This window comes from Pogoniulus pusillus, chromosome 10 (genome assembly GCF_015220805.1).
Source record: "Pogoniulus pusillus isolate bPogPus1 chromosome 10, bPogPus1.pri, whole genome shotgun sequence".
Lineage (NCBI taxonomy): Eukaryota > Metazoa > Chordata > Aves > Piciformes > Lybiidae > Pogoniulus > Pogoniulus pusillus.
In genome coordinates this window covers 8,878,267-8,901,395 of record NC_087273.1, presented here as the reverse complement: position 1 = coordinate 8,901,395, position 23,129 = coordinate 8,878,267, and the positions used below count along the sequence as shown (strand labels likewise).

Sequence of the window (23,129 nt, the reverse complement as noted above, 5' to 3'; positions counted from 1 at the left end):
TTGCTCTGAGATTCAGTATTTTGTTCAATAAGCTAAGCCAAGATGCAAGGAAGAGAGTGAAAATACTTTAAGAAGGACTGCATGTACATGAAATAGCACAGAATCTTATACCTGGAACACAAAGAAATACTATTCTGGTCAATGTCCTCATATTAAAGCTCTCTTTAACCTGAAAGCAACAGCATTGTTTTTAAACAGATCTTTTTCCCCTTAAAAAGTTACCTTATTCACAAGCTTTGCCTATTTTTGCACTTAAACTTCAAAGAGAAAAATGATCTGCAACTGACTTCTCCTCCCTGAAGCTGCATCCTAGGCAAATGATGAAACCTCGTTAGAGTTTAACATATGCAAAGTGTCATAGCTGCTAATTGAAAGTTATATGCTATTCACAGAGCTGCTATGCAACTGCACAGCAAAAGCTACAAAATAAAAGGATCATTTATTTTAATATTTAATAGATTGTAAAACAGTGCCTGTGTAAAATTCTTCTTTCTAAATACTGCTGGAAACCACTGGGCAGAGCAATATCCTCTCGCTGCTGCCTCTGCGTACTCTGGTCATATTAAAAAAGGAGTACCAGATGCAATACAGAATCACTGAATCACAAAATGGTTTGGGTTGGAGGGATCTCCAAAGGTCACCCAGTCCAACCTCCTTGAAGTCAGCAGGGACATCCCCACTAGAGCAGGTTGCTCAAAGCCTTGTCCAGACTCACCTTGACTATGTCTAGGGATGGGACCTCAACCATCTTCCCTGAAAACAGGCAAACTGTTGCAGTGTGCACTGCCCTCATGTGCAGAATTTGTTCCTAATATCCAATCTCAACCTGCTCTCATTTCAAACCATTGCCCTCATTCTATCACAGCAGCTCTTTGCAAACAGGCCCTCTGCAGCCTTCTTGGAGCCCCTTCAGGTATTGGCAGGTTGCTATTAGGTCTTCCTAGAGCCTTCTCTTCTCCAGACTGAACAATCCTAGCTCCTTCAGCCTGTCCTCACAGCAGAGGTGCTCCAGCACCCTGATCATTTTCATGGTCCTCCTCTGGACCCACTCCATGTCCTTCCTATGTCGAGGGCTCCACAGCTGGGCAGAGTACTCCAGGTGAGGCCTCACCAGAGCAAAGTGGCAGAACTCTCTCTCTTGACCTGCTGGCCACACTTCCTTTGATGCAGCCTGCCTGGGATGCCACTGGCCCTCTGGGCTGCAAGCCCATGTATGTAACATATAAATAATATCTTTTTTCCCCCACTTCTGTATTTGCCAATTAAAACCATGACAAGGGGGGGGGGGGGGAGATATTTTTAAAGAACAACACATTTTTTGTTAGTACTGTACCCTTGGTTCTAGCTTTTACCTTCCCATAATGATCAATGGTTGCTGATGTACATAATTCTGTAGGTTAAGTATACAAGAGTGGTTCATTTACATAGTTTCTGTTTTATTTTGCATCCTGTGCCTGTCTATTATCTTGGGGCTCATTAAATACATCTGGTATAATAAGCATTTCTATTAATCTGCATAAGAAAATACTTGTATCATGAATATTAAGCTATTTGCTTTAGTAAATTGCTCTTTATGGTTAAACCAGAGTAAAATGAAAGACTGTCTAGTGCCACTGAAAGCAAATTAAACCTAATTCCTTCAGTCCATACACCAGCATGAGGCAATGCTCACATATACAGACATACACACACACACAGAGTATATCTGTGCCCATATTGAAAACAACCTGACTTAAATGAACTTAGTTACAACCACCAAAGAGTATCACCTTTCTTTGCTGTGACATTACAGGTGTTGGTGTTATGTCCTCACCTAACCACATCATTAGCTACTTGAAAAACCAAAACAGAATCCAGCATTACTGGCCTCAATTCTCTGGCTTTAACACCTTGATAAGGCTTCACTGCAGATGAAAAGGCATCTAAACTCTAAAAGGCTGATCTTACCAATCTCTGAAGAAAGAGTGAGTCATGAAATGAAAAGTTATAAGCTATAATCTTGTCGACAAACAGTATTTGAAAGCTTGGGTTTGTATCACTCCTATCTAGCATTCTGAAGTAGCCTGCAACAGTTGATAAATAAAAGCTGACAGTCTTCCAAAAGCAATTCCCTACCATCAAAAGTGTTTTAACAGAGTACAATCAAGAACTGTGTTTCTGTATGCAAACAATTTGTGCCTTACATTTATACAAATCATCCAAACGAGGGACAGAAGAGCATGAAAAACAAGTAAGTATGTTTTGCAACTCAATAAACTCTCATTATTGCAGCCACATACACAGTTAGCTCTAAGTACACATTTTGACATCTTGTGACTGAAAACACATCTTCACATAGTTCAGCAGCAAGTTAGGCATGCCACCCACCAAAAAAAATAACCCCAACCAACAATCTCCACACAACTAGAAACACCAAAGGACTTGATGAAAAGTGTTATCACCTCTAACCAGGCTTTCAGCACAGAAACTCTGCGGTCATTCTGAGTGATTAATACATTCAAACTTGTGAGAGCAAGATTAATTATGAACAACTGACAAAAAGACAAAGCCAGCTCTTGTGCACTGTAGTCTCTCAGGACTATCAAGACCAGTAGTGTCCATAAATTCCAGAGCCAAAGGCAGCACCATGACAGAACTAAGAAGTTTATTTCCAGGGAAGTTCTAAGACTGCAATAAAACTTTCTTCAGTTGCCATCCACAATTCACAGTGCTGTGACGTGTTTGTAACTGATGCATACTCTGTGGCTGTTGAACAGGGTGCAAAATATCCAAGGTTTTAAGAATTACTTTGCATCTAAGAGAGAGACAATCAAACGTTAGATTTTGGGTTGAAGTCTGGTAAACATGAACTCAGGATAATGTCTTTCACCAAAACCAAACCCTTCTAGAAATCACCATCACAGTATTCTGAACTAATAGAGGAGAAACTTAACAGGTCCTCTGCAGATTGGTAGCAGCACCTAGCATGAACTCAGGGTAATGCCCTTCACCAAAAAAAAACACTTCTAGAAACCAACATCACAGCATTCTGAACTAATAAAGAGGAGGAACTTCACAGGTACTCTGCAGATCAGTAGTAGCACCTAGCATATGGGATTCATGCAAAAATCACCTTCATAAGGCCACAAAATCCCAAAAGCCAGTACTGTGATAGGAACTGGAACAGGTTGCCCAGGGAGGTGGTGGAGGCTCCATCCCTGGAGATTTTTAAGGCCAGACTGGATGGGGCACTGAGCAACCTGATCTAGTGTCGGGTGTCCCTGGCCATAGCAGGGGGGTTGCAGCTACATGATCCTTGACAATTCTATGACATAGTTAGCAGCCTCTATAGATGGGTGCTCTATAAAACAGATAGATAGATAAACCTTGATTAACATATTTAAATATTCTTCTCCTTCTCTAGGGATTATCCTTACTACAAGTAGTAGGTTTGTAAATTGTATTGTATGATGGTTTGGGGGTGCTACCTGTCCCCCCACACTCTTAAGAAAATCATCCAGACTAGACTCAGCTGAGCTGGAAATTAGAATGAAGCTTTATATTTACAGCTTAGCACAATATACAAGCAGATATTTACAAAATACACAGCTTCATACAGAAATATACAAGGTAAAAAGTAATACAGAAACACAACAGCCCTCCCAGAAACCAGAGTCCCCAGGAGGTGCTCTCAACCACCCTTCCACTTTCTTCCCACCCCTCTACCTCACCCCAGACTTTGCCTTACGTTCAAGGTGAGTTTGGAGGATTGGCCAGGGGGCTTAGGAAGCAGATGGATTAGTAAGGCAGCAAGTTAGAGAGAGAAGTGCATGCAGTCTGGGCCAGAGAGAGCAAGTCTGTTGTCTATATTTATGTTCTTGGTTTTATACATCTCAGCAAGCCTACAAGTGAAGTAGATATCACCCTTGTTTCCTTTTCACAGCCTATAATCTAATTCCTCTCACCAGAACATCCCAGCTAAGCTCAAACTAGCACATATTGCAAAGAGAAGTGACTCTCCTTCTCTGTCTAGTATCTCCATACATCCTAATGCATGATGAAAAATTCTCATCTGGCTTGCTTGGAAACCATACACTACACAGGGGAACACAGAGCCTGCAAGGATCCACAAGAAGAACTGGGTTCTCCCAATTTTAGGAAAAACACAATATTTACTAAATTAATTTTTGCTAAAAAGAGCTAGTAAGCTCTTTTCATGTCAGTTAAAGTGCACAAAATCCTCTCAAACATACTAGAAAAAAAACACAGCTCCACAGTAAGATTTTACCACCAGCAAGAAACAGAAAAATTCACAAATCACCTTTCACAAAGCCTGTCTTTTTCTTTCCAAATGAAAATGTCACATGGCAAGGAAAGTGTTCACAACATTTCAAATTTTCTCCTAACCCACAACTGTCATTTTTGGTCATTAACAAATAAATCAGGTTACTGAATGAACCTTTATATCCTACAGTGTCCCCAAGAATCAGGAAACCCTTGGTAACAACCACAAGCTCCCACAACTCCAATGTGCTGGAGCAAGAGGAGGCAGCACAACTCAATTCAAGTAACATCCTTCATGCTATCCAACACTCATTCTGGAGCATCTTCTCACATCTCTCTTCTCTCCAGCTCTTTTCTGTCACTATTTCAGCTCATTTATTTGGATTTCATGGCCAAACACCAAAATTTGGCCCAGAGGCAATGACAGGACAGAAAATGGGTCACAAGGCTTCACAAACCACTCCCCTCTTCCATGCCTTCTCTCAATGCTGCATTTCCAGCTTTTTCTCTCTGACAGCATCTTTACAACACCAGAGGGGACAGGGAGACATAAAATGGCAATTACATGCACTGGGAAATGACTATGTTTCCAATTAGGTAAGTGCAGTTGTTCATGGGCAGGGTCAGAAATAGATTCCAGCCTACCCAGACCTGACTCCTGTTCCCCTTCCTTTCAGAGAGCAGCGCTTCTCCAATCCATCAGCCTGAGCAGAGAAGTCTTATGGACTTCTCTAAGTGCTTATCAACACAAAAAATATTGCTAAACTGGTTCTTCATGTGTATTACATTGGAAAAAAAGAAATCAGTTGGAATTATGCTTTATAATGTTCCCTGCTACCTGAGATTATGATAAAGAAATAAAAAAATAGAAGGGAGTAACCAAGATCCCCATTTCACCAGAAAAAACTTCCTATTTTAGGGCATGATGCACTGAACTTAATTCTTTCTGATGAGAACTGTACCTTCAGATAATCTTTCAGAACAAAAGCAAAACGTGTTCTGCATTTGAGATAGAAATGACTATAAATCAGGAGCATCATCATTTACATCAACGCCGATAAAGTGAAAGAGCAGATGTGAGTGTTTCTATGAACTCTGACAAGTCCTTGTTCGACAGATTTCTGGTAAAGCAGCTATTTTTCTAAGCAAAATGTCTCCTGGAATTAATAGCAATAACTATCCATAAACATTCCAGTGTCACCAAACTTGCCTTAGTATTAATAATTGCACCACAATAAGTACAAACCTTTCTGTTTTGCATACACAGAATTATAGAATCTGAGAATGGTTTGGGTTGGAAGGGACCTCCAAAGGTCACCCAGTTCAAGCCCCAGGCAGTCAGCAGGGACATCCTCCACTAGTGCAGGTAGCTCAGAGCCTTGTCTAGCCTCACCCTGAATATCTCCAGGGATGGGACCTCAACTTCCTCCCTGAGCAAACTGTTGTAGTGTTCCAGCACCTTCATGGTAAAGAACTTCCTCCTAAAATCCAATCTCAATCTCCTCTTCTCTCATTTCAAACCATTGCCCTAATCCTGCCACTGCAGGCCTTTGCAAACAGTCCCTCTGCAGCCTTCTTGTAGCCCCCTTCAGGTACTGTAAGGCTGCTATTAGGTCTTCCTGAAGCCTTCTCTCCTCCAGGCTGAACAACCTCAGCTCCCTCAGCCTGACCTTGTAGGAGAGGTACTAGGGAAGAACACAAACCAGGTTCAGACCTGAGGTCATGATGGAGGTTATGAACAAAGCCCCAATACCAGGTCTTAACCAGACAGACCACAATTCCCACTTCAATTTGCATTTTTTTTAATTCAGAATGAGTAAAAAGAAAAAACCCTATGTCTTACATGGCAGGCTAAACAATAGGCAGCCCCTCCAGATAAATACAAGCATTATGCAATGATATTCTAAAATAAAGTCACTTTCTATAATAAAACACTTGAAGAGACCAACATTGCTCAGGCAAAATGCATATTAAGTGCAAGACTTAGTATCAGATCCTATGTGAGACTTGGGCAAAGCCCTACTGCATTCAGTGTGACTAATTAAATTCTTTCATCGTGCCTGCAAAGATGACTCATTTACGGGAGGATACCAACCCCACATCCATGGGAAGCAGCTGTCTGATTCAGTGAATATTTGGCTATTCTTATCCATTCCCTAGAAGCCTGCTCCAGCTCCCACTAAGTCAACTTGATCTTTGCTTTTGGACTGCAGCAGGATAGGTTTATCTCCAGCTCTCCGTCACTGCTCCAGCTCCCTCTTGCACTAAAGGACTGTCAAGGACAGAGATCAAAGGAGGAAAACCTCGTGGCAGTTCTGGCAGCCAGCTCCTCTACAACCCACAGCCTGCTCAATCAACGTTCAGGCATCCTCAGCTCTTCTGCAAGCAGAGGCCATCACCATTTCTATGTGGGATACTTCAGTACATGCTTGTTGTTTTTACTTCCCCCCCCCCCCTTCATCACCTGCACTGGCAGCCAGCTCCTCTACAACCCACAGCCTGCTCAATCAACGTTCAGGCATCCTCAGCTCTTCTGCAAGCAGAGGCCATCACCATTTCTATGTGGGATACTTCAGTACATGCTTGTTGTTTTTACTTCCCCCCCTTCATCACCTGCACTGGCAGCCAGCTCCTCTACAACCCACAGCCTGCTCAATCAACGCTCAGGCATCCTCAGCTCTTCTGCAAGCAGAGGCCATCACCATTTCTATGTGGGATACTTCAGTACATGCTTGTTGTTTTTACTCCCCCCCCCCCCCCCCCCTTCATCACCTGCACTGGCAGCCAGCTCCTCTACAACCCACAGCCTGCTCAATCAACGTTCAGGCATCCTCAGCTCTTCTGCAAGCAGAGGCCATCACCATTTCTATGTGGGATACTTCAGTACATGCTTGTTGTTTTTACTTCCCCCCCTTCATCACCTGCACTGGCAGCCAGCTCCTCTACAACCCACAGCCTGCTCAATCAACGCTCAGGCATCCTCAGCTCTTCTGCAAGCAGAGGCCATCACCATTTCCATGTGGGATACTTCAGTACATGCTTGTTGTTTTTCCTCTCCCCCCGCCCTCTTCATCACCTGCACTATTTTTAAAAGCACATTATAAGCCAGAGATTTTTTTCCCCTTTCCCTAAGGGGAAAAAAGGTACTGTATGCCATAAGGTATACAGTAAAAAATGACACACATATGCATCACAACGAAGACCATGCCAGTTTTACCACAGTGAGAAGAACACCTGTTATTTTCTGGTGAGGAATACTTTAGGTAGAAGAATAGGAGAAAAGGCAAGAATGCAAAGGTGTAAAACCAATTAAAATTTGAACCAGGCATTCCTTAAGTACTTGGAGGTGTTTTTCTCTTAGACTTGGAGTGAAAATGTTGTAAAGAGGAGAAGAAAAAGCCCTCTCTCTGCCTGAAACCACTGCAGCTCCAGTTTTGGAGGACTGCTTAACTGCTCTGGAGCATGTGGAGGGTATTTCACCTTTCATCACAATGAACACTTCCTAAACTTTTCCAAATCTCTGCAAAGCCAAGCTTTCACTTTACAGAGTACAAATTTCTTTTAAGGGCTAAACAACACCCTGACCCAGATATTTAACAAGGTGCTGCTGGGACAAAAGTTTGTGCACAATTTAATTGCTTTTTTGAAATGACTCAGATGTTTTTCCTCAGCTGGATGCTTCGACAACTCCACGGCTCCTTTAAATAGCCACCTCCATTAAGAAAGGACTAATGATATAAAAGACTACATAGCAATTTAAGGAGCTGTAATAAGTTTCAATAACCTAAGCATACATAAAAATGCACTCGATTGTGCATCACATTTATGTCTGTGCAAAGTATGACTATCACAGGGGCTGACACACAACCAGAACAACCATCCTGCCACTGGAGGAACTCCATCACTCCCAGTGGTTTATGTGCTATTATGAAGTAAGGGGAGACTGTAAGCTAAAATAGGCAAGAAACCAAGCTCCAGGTAGCCACTTCTGAACTGCTTAATGGAGTTCATAGAATCATAGAATCAACCAGGTTGGAAGAGACCTCCAAGATCACTCAGTCCAACCTAGCACCCTGCCCTATCCAATCAACTAGACCATGGCACTAAGTGCCTCATCCAGGCTTTTCTTGAAGACCCCCAGGGACGGTGCCTCCACCACCTCCCTGGGCAGCCCATTCCAATGGGAAATCACTCTCTCTGAGAAGAACTTCTTCCTAATATCCAGCCTATACCTCCCCCAGCACAACTTGAGACTGTGTCCCCTTGTTCTATTGCTGGTTGTCTGGGAGAAGAGACCAACTCCCACCTGGCTACAATGCCCCTTCAGGTAGTTGTAGACAGTAATAAGATCACCCCTGAGCCTCCTGTTCTCTAGGCTAAACAGGCCCAGCTCCCTCAGCCTCTCCTCATAGGATTTGTGCTCCAGGCCCCTCACCAGCTTTGTTGCCCTTCTCTGGACACCTTCCAGCACCTCAACATCTTTCTTGAATTGAGGGTTACCTAAGCAACCATAAAGGACCATTGACTGGAAGGATCTTAAGTACTGGAAATTACTTTCAAAAGTAAAAACAGAGACAAATATTTAGAATTTCTGGTCAAATGGGTTAAAAGCTCCCTAGCTCCTTGGCAAGACTGAAGCAAGCACACTGGTTCTTCAAAAGGCAGCGCCTCTGATGGCACACGAACATTGTGAGTTCCTGGTGCTGGGAAAAAAATGCCTTCATTTTATCCCTCTGCCTTTGAAAATTCCTCTCCAATTCCATTTGTGATTTTCAAGCTCTTTCTGCCTCTCTAGTTATTTTAATCATTATCTTTTGTACCTTATGAAATTTATCAGTCCAAATACCAAAGCTCTCCTCATGCCAACACCTCAGTGATTTGAGCAGGACAGGTCACAGAACATCAGTCTTATCTAAAGAACATTTTGGTCCTCAAAGTATGTTTGCTTAACATTATTTTCCACCACAAATAATCTCTCTTTCACAGAGCTACATTACAGAAAGTGACCAAATGTCCACAAATTCCATTTGAAGCTAAGATGGTTATGTAATATGAGGTGAATTATCTCCTGATTGAAATGTGCTGGAAAAAAATCCTCAATCTCTCGAAATCGTTAGCAAATATTCCAGGGATTTTAATAAGTTAGGATTATACTCACTATGGTTATAAAGCCAAGTGTCCTTTTACAACCTTTAATTACAATTCCCTATCTGAATTATCCTTGTCCACTTCAAAAACCTTCTCCAGAGGAAGGCTGGTTCCTCTCCAGTGTTTCATTTCTGTGACATGAAGTTTGTGTATTATAGTTGGTTTGATCCCTTAAAATAGTATCAAATCCAGCCTCCTGTATTCCAGGTTTCTGGAACAATGATTGTTAGTAAAACTGTGCTGTAGAAGCTACAAAGGAATGATGGTTTATTGTTCAAAACCAAGGAATATATACTGCTAAACCCATCCAGGTGACTTATAGCAGGGCTAAATAGGAATAAACAGAACACTGAAGTGCATCATCCTTTTCTGGTACCTCCAAACTCCCAAGCAGAAGCCATATCTTGGTTCCTTCTAAGCAGCCCTTGGAGAATTTCCTTCCTTTCCCCCACTTTAATGAAGTTATCAAGCTCTGCTAAGAGCAAACACGGTCAGAGCACTGTACCAACAGTTCAAACCAGATGCTGCAGGGCCAAATCCTGGGTGTAACTCAGAGCTCCACAGGAGCCTGCAGCCCTGCATCAGTCATGCTGGCACCTCGGCTCTGCAAATCCCTGTATCCTATCATCTGCACTCCTTCTGTAACTGCATTTCTATCAGCAGTGCCACACCTCAGGCACAGGGAGGATAACAAAATAGGAAACCAAGGTTTAGGGGTAGGGTTCCTTAGAAATCCAGGGAAGGTGGCCAAGCACGTACTTCCTTCAGCCTGGAGAACTCCTGCTGCAATGCAGAGCTAGCTCCGTGCAAGCTATTAATTATTTCTCATTCTACTTGTTTGGGAAACCTTTCTCAAGGCCTCGTCATTCACCAGGCTAATTCCAAGTAGGGCTTCAGGAAAACAGCTCTATTAAAGCACACAGTGCTACTGCCCACATCCAAGGAAAGAGAAGTTAGTAAATAAATCATTACCCAAGCAGCAGTTGAGCGAGTGGTTTAGCTGCCTTTCAGAACATGCTGCAAGCTTTGTGTTGCCCTTGTAAGAATCAAGAAAAGGAAGGAAAATATGATTCAGGGAATTTTTTGTCATCCTCCAAAGAATGCTGATGCAGTGGTCATTTGCTGGGCAGCCGTGTGCCAAAGGCAATCATGCTGGGCAGCACAGACAGCGAGGGTGGCAGTGGATGAAGGCTGGCTTCACACAACATACAGCAGCAGCTTTTATAGGAGAGCCCAGATTTGATCCAGTTGCTATGGAGTCTTCATGCATTACTTCAGAACAAATTTTGCTGCTCTACACATCAGTTGTTATCACCACTGGCCAGTCACAACAACTTGGTGGGTTTTTTTTTTTTTTATATCTAATTAACTGTTTTTCTGTCTCCAACAAATGCCATTTTGCAAAATCATTCTGTAATCACTGCTTCGTACACAGCAGCTTGAAGCAAAGCTCCCACCAGTGGTTTATATTTTACTGAATTTCTCCTGCAGCCACATCATCCTACCAAAACACTTTCAGAATGCATCTATCCATAATGTTTTCCATGAGCAACATAAAAAGAGATATGTGGGAAACTACTGTTTCTTTTATGTGTGTGTTTGTTGGTCTGGGTTTTTTTTTTTCATTTGGTGCAAGACTGAAGTACAGGCTGGACGTTAGGAGGAAGTTCTTCCCAGAGAGAGTGATTTGCCATTGGAATGGGCTGCCCAGGGAGGTGGAGGAGTCACCGTCCCTGGAGGTGCTCAAGAAAAGCCTGGATGAGGCACTCAGTGCCATGGTCTAGTTGACTGGATAGGGCTGGGTGCTAGGTTGGGCTGGATGAGCTTGGAAGTCTCTTCCAACCTGGTTGATTCTATGAGACAGGTCAACAGTCCTATTTCACTAACCTCCTTCTGACAGTGACCAAACTAATTAAACCCACACTAAATCTGTGGAGACCCTGCACAGTGGCTGAAGCAGAGAGAACCTACGCTGCTGCCTGACTTAACTCTGCCTGGCCTGGAAATGAGGGTGACAGCAACAATTCTTTTTACTCCTGGCAGCTCTGATGTCCAGCACCACATTTCATCAGCAAAAATGGAAAGTATTTGCTGAGCACAGTTATTGCCCACTAGCTGACAGGGGGATGAAATTCTGCTCTTTAGTGCATCTTAAGTACTGTCTCTTCTTGTGACAATACTATGAATCTGGTGCATTTAATCTCTATCCTTACTGCTGCAGTGATGCTGTAAAAAAAAAATGAAGTAGGGGAGTAAGAAGGCTCAACAAGGTCCTGACTAAATCATGGCCTGAGCAGTGAGGCACTAACCAGCTTGTATCTGCTCAAGTCTCCTGTTGCCTTGTCAGCTTCAGTGGTTTTGAGCAGTGACATGTCTCCGTTAGACATCCTGGCACAGCACAAGCCAGAAACAGTAAATAATTTAAAATAAGCTTAAATTATTAAACCTAAAACACCCTAAAAAGGCTTGGAATTACGGCTCTATAGGCTGAAATCATTTCCTGTCAGCCTGGGGAAATAGCTACAGCCATTTTGGGTAAGCACTGGCTCTCAAGACTGGCTTTAGTTTACATGTAGAAGTAAAAAGAATGCAGATCTAGATTATCAGAAAGAAATCTTTCCACAGCCTTCCTCAGGTCACAGGCAGTAACAGCTTCACATTCATATGTTCTACATATGAAACACTGACAGTTTTTTATGACCTGATGCCACCATCATCTCTTCTGTAGATAATCAGTCTCAATGGACTTTTCCAGTGCACAGGAAAAATCTAATGTTACTTCCCTTTCCTTGGTTCTTTATTCCCTTTCTGGTGAAGAGAGAATAAGAGAGTCAACAACGGCATCCTCCTCCACCTATGGTGGGAATTTTGCTAGAGGATGAAAAGCTGACCTTAAACAGCAGCATCCCCAGCTGTGTACTCCAAAACCTAGCGAGGCTCAGCCCCCTAAACCTGTCTCTTTTCCAAAGTCCTAGGCAGCTAATAAACACCTCTTGTTCTGAGGAGGTTCCAAAGCTAAATTATTCAGTAGCACAAAGAAATGGTAATTGCAGACTTGTTTTTTTTTAATTGCAGCCTTTGTTTTCAGTCACCTGTCAAAAGACAGCCAGCAGTTAATCTGTATTGATCTGTATGTAGAAGGTCTTAGTACAGGAATGAGTCTTAACACGGTTTGAAGCAATCCCTATCAGCAGAACACTAAATCTATGTACAATACATGGGACTTTAATAAATAATTACCAAGACAGCCCTTGAGCAGTGCCAACCTGCTATCACCTGGTAGAATCCCAACTCTGGGGACCATCTGGAATTCAACTAATGGCATTTGTCAGATTCCAGGAGTTCATATTATACGCTCTACCACTGCATATAATTGTGTGATAGTGTGAAATATCTACTTCTGCTTACACCTGGACGATTCCACAGACCAAGGTCCACAAAAGCAATTGCTTGGAATCAAGGCCAGGAAGAGGAAATATTTTAAAAAGATCCTCAAGTAAGACTTGCATTTCCAAAAATTCCCACACAAGGTATTTTGTGAGGGCAGAGAGCCAAGTCAAGAAAGTACGGACATTCCCCCTGCTATCAGCTGTAGTATTTTGTCACAATTCTGAGGGAGGAAAAAAAATATTAAGTTTGGATAAAGCTGCTGGCCAAGTTCACAAAAAGGCAGAAAACCTTTTGAAAATTAAAAGCTTCAGGAACTTACACACCATTTCATTTGGACAAGAGGAGATCAAAGGCGTAAGAGATCATACTTCAAAAACTGCTACAGGGCTGATACTGTTGACCTACAACTGACAACTCCCTCTGACATCAGATTTTTTCCTGTATAAAGACAAATATGGGTCCCTACTTTGGGACATGGTCTGTAACTTGACTGGAAGTGAGGATGGAAAAATGTTTTAATGGGAAAATTTTCTGCTACATTGTTCAACAAAAGCTTTAATTACTGATAGCAGCTCCATGCTTCCACAGAATCACAGAAAGATTCAGGTTGGGAAAGACTCTCAGGATCATCAAGTCCAGCCACTATCCCTACTCTACAAAGCTCACCCTTAAACCATATTCTCAAGTACCACATCTAAACTACTTTTAAACACATCCAGGCTTAGTGACTCATCCACCTCCCTGGGCAGCCCATTCCAACACCTGACCACTCTTGCTGTGAAAAAATGTTTCCTGATGTCCATTCTAAACCCACACATAGAATCATAGAATCAACCAGGTTGGAAGAGACCTCCAAGAGCATCCAGGCCAACCTAGCACCCAGCCCTAGCCAATCAACCAGACCATGGCACTAAGTGCCTCAGCCAGGCTTTGCTTCAACACCTCCAGGGACAGCAACTCCACCACCTCCCTGGGCAGCCCATTCCAATGCCAATCACTCTCTCTGACAACAACTTCCTCCTAGCATCCAGCCTATACTTCCCCCGGCACAACTTGAGACTGTGTCCCCTTCTTCTGTTGCTGGTTGCCTGGCAGAAGAGACCAACTCCCACCGGACTACACCCACCCAGTCGTGGCTTGAGGCTATTCCCTCTTGTTCTATCACTATTTACCCGTGAGAAGAGACAGCAGCAGCCTCTTCACAATGTCCTTTCAGGTAGCTGTAGACAAGGATGAGCTCTCCCCTCAGCCTCCTCTTCTTCAAACTACACAGCCCCCAGCTCCCTCAGTCATTATTCATAAGATTTACCTTCCAGCTTCACTGCCCTCCTCTGCACTCGCTCCAGCACCTCCACATCCTTCTTGTAATGAGGTGCCCCAAACTGAACACAATACTTGAGGTGTGGCCTCACCAGAGCTTAGTTTTGTTCTTCACAGAGGCTTTACTATGACTAAGGAAGATCATTTCCTAAATTTGTCTTTTGGACTTGAAGTCACCTCCTTGTAACTCACTTAAAAGCCCTTAACACTAAAGTAGCTTTAAAACCACTTTAAAGTCATTACGCAGGAGTTAAATATCAGACATTGCACATCAAGTGTTTCTTTCCAACTTCACAACATGGAGTGAGCAGGAAGAAATTCAGATAGACAGCTGAACAAGAAATACATACTTATAAACCCACATGAGGTTAGATTCTGAAGCAACATTAACGGGAGTGTTGCAAAGAAAAGGCTGGAAAACAAATTCTGTCACAGGGCAGCTGCAGCCCAGGCTGTCCTTCCAGGTCCCCATCTTTCCCACCATCCCAAGGAAAGAATCATTGCCTGAATGGCAACAAATCCACTGTACTGCTTGGGGATATACTCCTTGCTTCCACACTCTGGATGTGCTATATACTGGCAACTGTGTACCCCAGGGCACAGCTCCAGATGCAGCCATTAAGGTACGAGCTCTCAAAGCTCCCATGCCACTGTCACTTCAGGTGCCAAACTTTCCCCAGGAGTTCAACAGAAAAGCCTGAGGGACTAAACCACACAAGCCAAACTCCTAGGAGCTTGACGTGTCACAGTTTAACATCTGACATCTACATTACTTTCTAGCTCTTGAGCTCCATTTGGAAAATGTCCCTTTGAACTATTTTTGTTTTAATTGCTTACCACAAACCTGCCCAAGCACAATGTAGTAATTCTTCCAGTGGCACAGCAAATGTCACCAGTTTGAAGGACATAACGAGACATTTTATGAGAAGTAAGCGAAACCAAAACTGAACTTTGCCAGGGGTAATTTCCTTCAGTGTGTAAGTGCCCTGATTTTTTTTAATCACTTGTGTCTCCTGATAGGAAGGATTCATTCTTGATAGATTTACAGAGTCAATTGGTGGAGTCAATTCAATTTAAAGCTGTGAAGAGCCTTATTTACCCAAGACACCAAAGTGATTTGTGCTTAGAAATACTGCCTACATATGACTTATTAACATTAAATAAAACTTGTCTTTCAAAAATCACCCAGGTGATTAAATTTTAAAGCCACCTATAACTCATGGTAAAGTCAGATAGCAATATAAAGGAAAGCAAAGTGGAGATCACTTCTCTCCCATCAGAAGTGAGGGATCTGGAGATCATTGCTCTTTAGTACAGCCTCTGGCTTGCTTTGTTTCAGAAGTCTGAGTATTTGTGCCCAGTTTAACTATGGCAAGCAGTACCAAAGTCTCTGAGAGAAATAATGGCACCACGGTAACATTCTGCACCTGCAGAAAGGTGAGCAGAGCTTAACCAGCCTTCCTTTCAGAGCCCCACTCAGGTTACCTCTGTTAGACTAAACCCAGAGAGAGCTTAGTAGCTAACTGCTCTGAGAAAGACACCTTGAACAGCTCATGCACATTAAACACCACGAGAGTGCCTGCACAACTGAGCCAGCTTCAGCAGTATTGCAGTCATATGCCTGTCACCCCTCAGACAGGACACTGAGAGACTGAAACAGCAAACACCAATCTACTCTGAAACGCAGTGTCAACAGGAGAAGCTCCATTTTACAAGGAAGCCAACAGCAGGGTACTAATTTCATGCCAAGAAATAGCTACATAATGGAAAGAGAGGCTTGAGGTACTAAAGTGCTCAAAGGGCATCAGGAATAGGCACCACCTACACAAACACTCAGTTACAAAACACCAAAAAGAGGGTTTTTTTCCCATGGCTGAAGAGGCATTTGAAGCATCTAGAAATCCTAGTGAATCACAAAGATCTTTGCCAAGGCAACAAACACACCATGAGCACAAAGGAACAGATGAGACATGTTCAGTGCTGCAGCAAAAAAAACAGTAGGTTAAAGCTGCAAGAAACCTTGAAAGCCTCAAGTATATAGAGGTAAAGTGGTGAGAGGCTTCCTCTCTCTTGTCAAACCAGTACAAGCTACACCAGCCCTGCAGCACATTCACACCAGTTGAAACACTGGTATCCAAGAACCATTAGTGATGAACTAGACTTCCACATGACTTCCCCCTTGGGACACCCTTTTCCAGCATTCCCAAGCAGTCATCATGTCCTCCCTTCCCCACTGAAGCTTTGCTCCTTTCCAAAGGGATGAACTTTGTGGCTACTAGTCTCAGCCTAGAGCCTGTGTAGCAGATGATGAACACCCACTTCCCATCCTGAAGGTATGTTGAAATTCCCAATGGGGTTTTCCCCCCAGTTCCCAGATAAACATAACATCCTTTGCTTTGTAAATTTTGTAACAAGAGGTTTCTTCCTGATATTCAGCTTGAAAAAAAGGAGATGGTAATGCAACAAAGGTCTGCTGCTGGAGGAAAGCAAAGAAAAAACAGTCCTTGTCTTCTGCAGCCACACAACGGAAGCCATTTACTGAGCACTGACTCTTCCCCCTACACACCTGAATTCTGCTGATGGCAGCAGCTCCAGCAGCTCTTTCTCCTTCTATCCTTGTCTTTGTGCAGATACTGCCCAACAGTCACAGCTTGTGTGAATTCTGACAGTTCTGAGGGTGTTACGTGAAGGACAAAATTCACCTAGCTGCAATTGTTTCCCAAACTCTTTTGGTGAGCAGCAGTGAATAGTCAAGATGCTGTGGGACATTCCACACTGAAAGATATTGAACTCACGAAGCTAACCCTTAAAAAGGTACAAAAACTTTAAAAACTTCTCTTTTTTAAACTGTGTATTTAAATACTAAATATCCCTTTGCTGCTAGTAGAGCCCAGAGATCTAACTCTGTCCTCACAATTAAGGGTAACAGGCATCAGTTTACCATCAAAAAAAGAAATTTAAGAATCAGTCTTCCCTAACAACTTTTTCAGGTTGGGGTTTTATTTTTTGTGGATTTTCTACTATCTTTTAAACACTTGTCACATGTAAAGACAGGAGGCCCTATCTTCTTTGCAAAATACATTAGACAGGGAAAAGCAAGCATGTGTTACACATTGCCAGGGGCTAGGAAGCTGGATCCCCAGGCTGCAATTTCAGCTTTGCTGCTGACTCAGTGAGTGACCATCACCTAACTGCACCACTTCCCTTTCCTCAGTCTACAAAAGCTGAGCCACAGTCAGCTGTGTCAAAAGACACAGGGAGGCTGGGCCTTAACTATCCTGGATTTAGCTGTACTGGAATTAGTCATGCCCAAATGTCAATAAAATCTCCCTGTTTTAAGCTGCTGACCTCCTGTGTTAGTACTTGGCTTTCAATGATCCTGCTGCATTGGAGTTTCTACACAACTGTTCAGACCACAGGGGGCTTTGTTTCCACATGTGTATCTGCATCACTGCAAGGAAAGATTGTGTGCATAAAGGTAAATGTGTCCTGTCTGATAGCAAGATCAGCAGAACTCTTGGCCTCTGGTTTTAGAAGTCAGTCAGGTCAGTCTCAGAGAAAGAATGCAGAAAAGGGTCTTGGAATCTCCCTTTGGCCTGCAAACACCTTTTTCCAGTTGTGGACTACTTCTGTTTACCTTTGAAAACTACAAATGTCTAAGGACTGCAAAGACATCATCTGAGCACAAATGCTGCTGATGCTGGCCCTTTTCCCAGCTCTGCTAATGGCCAGGGAGTTGTTATTGTCCAGAGCTATATCAAGCAGTAGACATGATGACATTTAAGAACATTCTGGTTCACCCAACACACTCGAGAAGCACAGAATGGTCTGCAATGCTGCTATCAAGACAGATGATGATCACCTTGCAAAACATCATTAAGCAAAATACTCCAGAGAAGCAGCAAAGCCACCAAAATCCCACACCCTGCAGCACCTCAGAAAGCTAAGAGAAGCACAGGATGGTGCTAACAGATGCCCAACATGTGGGCAGAGTGGAAGAGCTGAAGTCATAGTCCTTCATTATCCTCTTTTGCATAATCAGGATGTTCCAGGGTCAGAGGAAAAGCTCCATCCCAAGGCCAAACCAGCTCTCTGTACACACAGCACGTAATGATATATGGCATAGATCCAAAGGAGGGCTTGAGAAGACAGCTCATGACACCTTGCATTAGCATGTCCCCCCTCTCACTGTAGTTGCTACAACAAAATGGATCTCTGTTGTCCTCAAAATCCACTCACTCTTGATGCAACAGCTTTTAAATAAATCACAAAGCTGGGACCATATACCCCAAAGGAATTTAAGGAGTTTAAGCACAATCACACAGTGTTCACTAAGACTGTATTCCCAGCCTCCACCTTCCTAGGAAGTCAACAACTGAGAGGGATCTGCACCTGCTGGGAGGCAGTCACATTTCATAGAATCAGAATCCTTCTGGCCTTTAAGATCAAGTCCAGCCATTTCACAGCAGAACAACTTGTATTATCTTAGCAATTTAAGTGCCATATCTCACAAACACCTCTGTCTCACTGGAATTGATGAATAAATGCAAATCCTGCATGTAACACAGATAAAATGTGTGTGTCCTGTATCTAACCTGCTCCACACTATGAGCAGGTACACACACAAACATAAACAAAGTCAGACCGGTGCTGCCGTATGTCTCCTGCAGAAGCGGGGAGAGGGAGGATGCCCAGCTCAGTCCAGCCCACACCCAGCCCTGTCTGAAGGCAAGTTTAGGGTGCAGCCAGGCACTTGTTTATGTAACAGCAAGGTACAGCCGCAGTCAAAGGCACAGAGGAGTGAGGGCTGTGGCTGAATATTAAAAAGGAGGAAACACAACGTTAAGGTGTTCTCCATGTTTCCTAAGCAAAGCCTATGGGTGTTTCCCAGAGCTGAAAAGCAGATTAGGAGCCTGCATCACCACTCATGATTACTAACAGGGATGCAGCCTGAGCCTGTCTACTCGCAGTCAAGGATATGCAGTGCTCTGGGTAAAGGGATGGCAGAAGGGGCAGCATTAATTCTGTCCAGCTTTAATTAAAGCAGAATACACATCTGAATCACACACGGGGATGCAAGAGGATACATGAAAATCAGGGAAAACAACACACACTGTCATGAAACAACTGAGATGGGTGCTGGGCAAACAAGAAAGACGACCCTCCAGCAAGGAGCCCCAGACATGAAACACGTTTTTAAAAGGCTGTTCTGCAGAGAACTCCACAATCGAAAATGCAATCACAAAAACTACCTTCTGCTGCAGTGTCCCATTTAGGGGATTAGGAGAGTAATCACAATCTGCCCCCAGCAGCCCTGCACTGCATGCACTGGAAATGACATTCCTGTTGGGACAGAGAATCCTCATGCAACCGAATGAACTCGGCGAAGAGAGACTTCTAAAGTCAGAGAGAGCATAACCCCAAGTCCCAAAGCTACCAAGCAGCCTTGGTGATTTTATTTAAGTCACACAGTTCAGAAGATGAAAATCCATGATTGAATGTGAAGTGAATGCAACATTCCCAGGTATGCCAAGAGAGCAGATGGCTTCTGGATCCTAGAGATTCACCAGAAGGACCTGTAAATTCAAGCCTCACATTGCTGGATTCTATCATTTTCCTTTTCACAGAAAGATCTGTGTTTACAGGCAATGTAGAAGAAAAGAAATAAAAAGATTTATTATCCCTTCCAGAAGTAATTTGTAAAGACTGGATCAAAACATGGTGACAGTGAAGGAGTTAATGCATACCACAATCTGGAGATTCCAGAGATGAGAGAAAACCAACTGCAAGGAGGAACCATTAGCACAGGCACTCCCAATCTAACAGAGTCCTAAAGACAGCCTTCACAGAAGCTTCAGGGCTTTTGACATTTTCTCCACTGTTGTGTATTGTCCTTGGAAAGTATAAAGTCAGCTGGCAATTAAATCACCTCGACTGATTTTTTAGTTATTATTGGTTTTATTTTTGTCCCCAAGGCAATCAGAGGTGCCATTCCCCACTTCTGCCACAGAACAAAAAACAACAGTTAATTATAAATTAAGAGAAACCTCCCCAAAACATGAACTGTCTACACAGATATGCCTTAGCACAATCAGCGATTGCCTCCAGCAGCAGACGCAGAAACCCAACAGACTGCAGACTTGTGTTCAGGCCCTGGCTAGAAAAATCCACCTGCAGTGTGCAGTGTCTGTACAGTGAGTCACGGCTGCCAGCCCAGCATCAGCTGCTGACACCTCCCTGCACAACCCCCAGCTGATACACCCAGCACCACCACAGGTCTCACATGCAGCATTTAACGTTGCTGGTGATGGGGCAACTGCGAGCAAAAAACGGGCAATGGGGAGAAAATACTGCTCTGAAGTAGAGAAATGATGCACCTTCGTGCTGTAAAGCACCAACACAGCCACCTCCCTCCCTGACAACTTCTTGCAATGCTTTGCTCCTGACCGGCGACACCCATCTCCATCCCTTCTGGGGATGAAGGGAAGGCGGCGATACTGGTATGCCCATGGCTTGCTTTATTTGGATGGTCCCTGGGCGGCTGTGGACTGCCATGACTGGCAGCACTTTAATCTCCCTGCAACCGGGCTCAGCCCACAGCAGGGCTCGGAGAGGATGAGAAAGGATGCAAATGGGAAATAGGACATAAAAGGTTAGGAAAATGAAGAGGATGAACACCTGTGAAGTGCTGCAGAGAGAGAGCAGGGAGAAAGGGAGAAGGGGGCTGGGTTTCTCCTCATACCTTGCGTTTCCGATCGGCCCTAGAGATTTTCCGCTGCCTTTTCCTCTCCTTCTCGAGGTTCCTCTCCCTCTCTTCGAGTTCAGACTCTCGAACTTTTTTAATGGAAGCGGCTGCGTGAGCCATGGTGGAGAGGAAGCCACCAGCTCCAAGGGAGCTGGTTCCACCACACGAGGATATCCAGGTGATTTATTTTTTCCCGCAAGGGCACTGGCTGCGAGCCAGAACTTCACGATGTAATCCACTCTTCCTCCTCCTCCAGCACCCCAGAAAAGGTCACAGCTCTGCTCCAGCCACTGCAGCACCCATTGCTCGGGAGCATAAGCCACGTCCACGCAGGCACTGTGGGAAGTGCTGGCAGCCAGGCACACACGACCAGAGAGCAGCAAATATCTGCTAGCAGCCTGAAACCGCTTCAGCTTGGCTGCGGCTGCCAGTGAAGATGAGCTTCAGACTTAGCAGGGGAGTGGAAAAGATAATAAAGAAAAATCGGCCTTTAAACACACATCACCAAAGTGGAGAGGTCTTCGGGGATTCCTCCAGAGAGGCTGCGTCTTCTGACTGGGAGGAAGGCTCCACTTCAGCATCCCCGGCGGGAGGGGGAGGGGGCAGCTCCCTTCAGCTTTTCACATCGTCCTGATGCAGGGTGAGAAGAAAATGGTGCAGTCTGACTTACTGACTTGCTGCTGCGCCCGCCTGGGCTGGAAGCTCGGCGTACGCTCGCCCGCTCTTCTCTCCCTCCTCACCTTCTTTGCTGAGCCGGAGAACAGGGAAGCAGAAACTGCTGGGCTCAAGCTGCTCACCTGCGGGCAGCACGGGGAGCCGCCTGGAAACCGCTTTGCAACAGCCGAGCCCTCATTGTGCCTTTATGCAGCCACGTGAGGCTGCATCGGGAGGGCTGCGGGAAGCAGCGAACCAAAGGCAGCGAGGAGGGGACGCAGCGAGGGGAACACACTGCCTGCGTAGTCCGAGCTTAGCCTGCCCTGCTCCACCGAGGTAAAAATAATACCCCTGCGTGTGCTGCTCATTAGCATTCCCTGCCAAAAAACTGCCTTCAGACGCTGCCTAAGACAACTTATGAAGCCCTGTGTTGAAGGTGGAGGGTAATTATAGCTCTGCACCAATAGAGACCAAGAAAGACAGAGACAACACGCTGTTAATTAGACTCCCCCTTCTCCTCTCCGCTCAGATATCATTTGGGTTTGGGGCATTAATTTATAGTGCTAATATCAGAAACAGATGGGTCTGTCATTCCTTCATTGCTTATACCCCTCCTAAAACTAGCATATCAAAGCTCTTCTCCCGCCTCCCTGGGTAACTGTTATCACAATTAATGGCAAGCATTTATTCATCAAAAGAGGGCACCTGTAGGCACAAAGAGCCTTTGCATTAGTCCCTGGCAGGCGGCTGATCACATTTCAACATCTTTCAACACCATGGATTAGGCCTCTGCCAGGCAGGTCCTGAGGGAGAGGAAGAGTGTGACGTTCTGATGCAGCAGAGATGTTTGCATCCCTGGCTCAGCCACCATGGAGAAGCAGGGATGTGGGAGCTCAGCGACAGCAGCACTAGAGATCACACCAGGGAAACAATTCTCTTAGCCAAATTTCCCTCCACAGCATACTGCTTGACTCCAGACTGAATGGCCACTAAATCCAAGCACCCTGGCTTTCAGGTAACACAGCACCACAGCTTTCACTACAGCACAGCACCCCGAAATCAGTAACAGAAGATCCATGAGCTCTTCATGTGGCCAGGACTAATCCTGACCTCACATTATTTTTATCCCAACAGAACTTGGTTGTCTCCAGTTCACACAGACCAAGACCACTTTTTATGGCCATTACTGAGGGCTTGTGCTTTTACTCCATGATTTCACTTTGAGATTTTCGCCAAGTACTTGTATAGGTATACTACAAAGCACTATAAAGGCATCTTTAAAACTGGTATCTGTGTCGTGTCTGAGCCAGCAATCTGTGGCATTCAGTCAAAACTGTGTTTCTGTGGTGGAAGAAGACATCAGAAGAAGCAGGGTAGAGTGCTAGCCAATCCTCTTCCAGGCTCCTCTGAACATACAGGCTGATTTTCCTGCAGTTCCTCCTATTTGTGAGAAAGTAGGCTACACAAAACTGATGGCTACAGCATAAGCAGTAGCTGCAGCAACAGCCACCAACGAAGTGAGACAGGTACAGGCAGTTAAAGGGATAAAATCAAGCAGAAAATTTGATTCTTTAATAGGATTGTAGCTGGCCCTACCTTATTAATGTCG

The 23,129-nt window shown here is 44.2% G+C and overlaps 1 protein-coding gene and 1 long non-coding RNA gene across 45 annotated transcripts in view; one reads left to right on the top strand and one right to left on the bottom strand.

Annotated features, from left to right (window-relative positions):
* ANK2 (ankyrin 2) overlaps nucleotides 1–23,129 on the bottom strand; it is a 333,329-nt gene that overhangs the window by 148,145 nt on the left and 162,055 nt on the right. For 29 of the 44 annotated variants that reach the window (XM_064149784.1, XM_064149795.1, XM_064149799.1 and 26 more), the window contains exon 1: nucleotides 20,864–21,155. The exons of 14 other annotated variants lie outside the window; for them this stretch is intronic. In XM_064149784.1, coding sequence (XP_064005854.1) covers nucleotides 20,864–20,986 — 123 coding nt within the window. In that variant the 5' untranslated portion in view covers nucleotides 20,987–21,155. Of the gene's footprint in view, nucleotides 1–20,863; nucleotides 21,217–23,129 lie in introns of those variants that run through there. One more of the 44 variants, XM_064149808.1, reaches the window with a different exon arrangement.
* Nucleotides 20,795–22,744, top strand: LOC135178701 (uncharacterized). The gene is made up of 2 exons (XR_010303693.1): nucleotides 20,795–21,044; nucleotides 21,123–22,744. It is a non-coding gene; the product is annotated as an uncharacterized LOC135178701 (long non-coding RNA).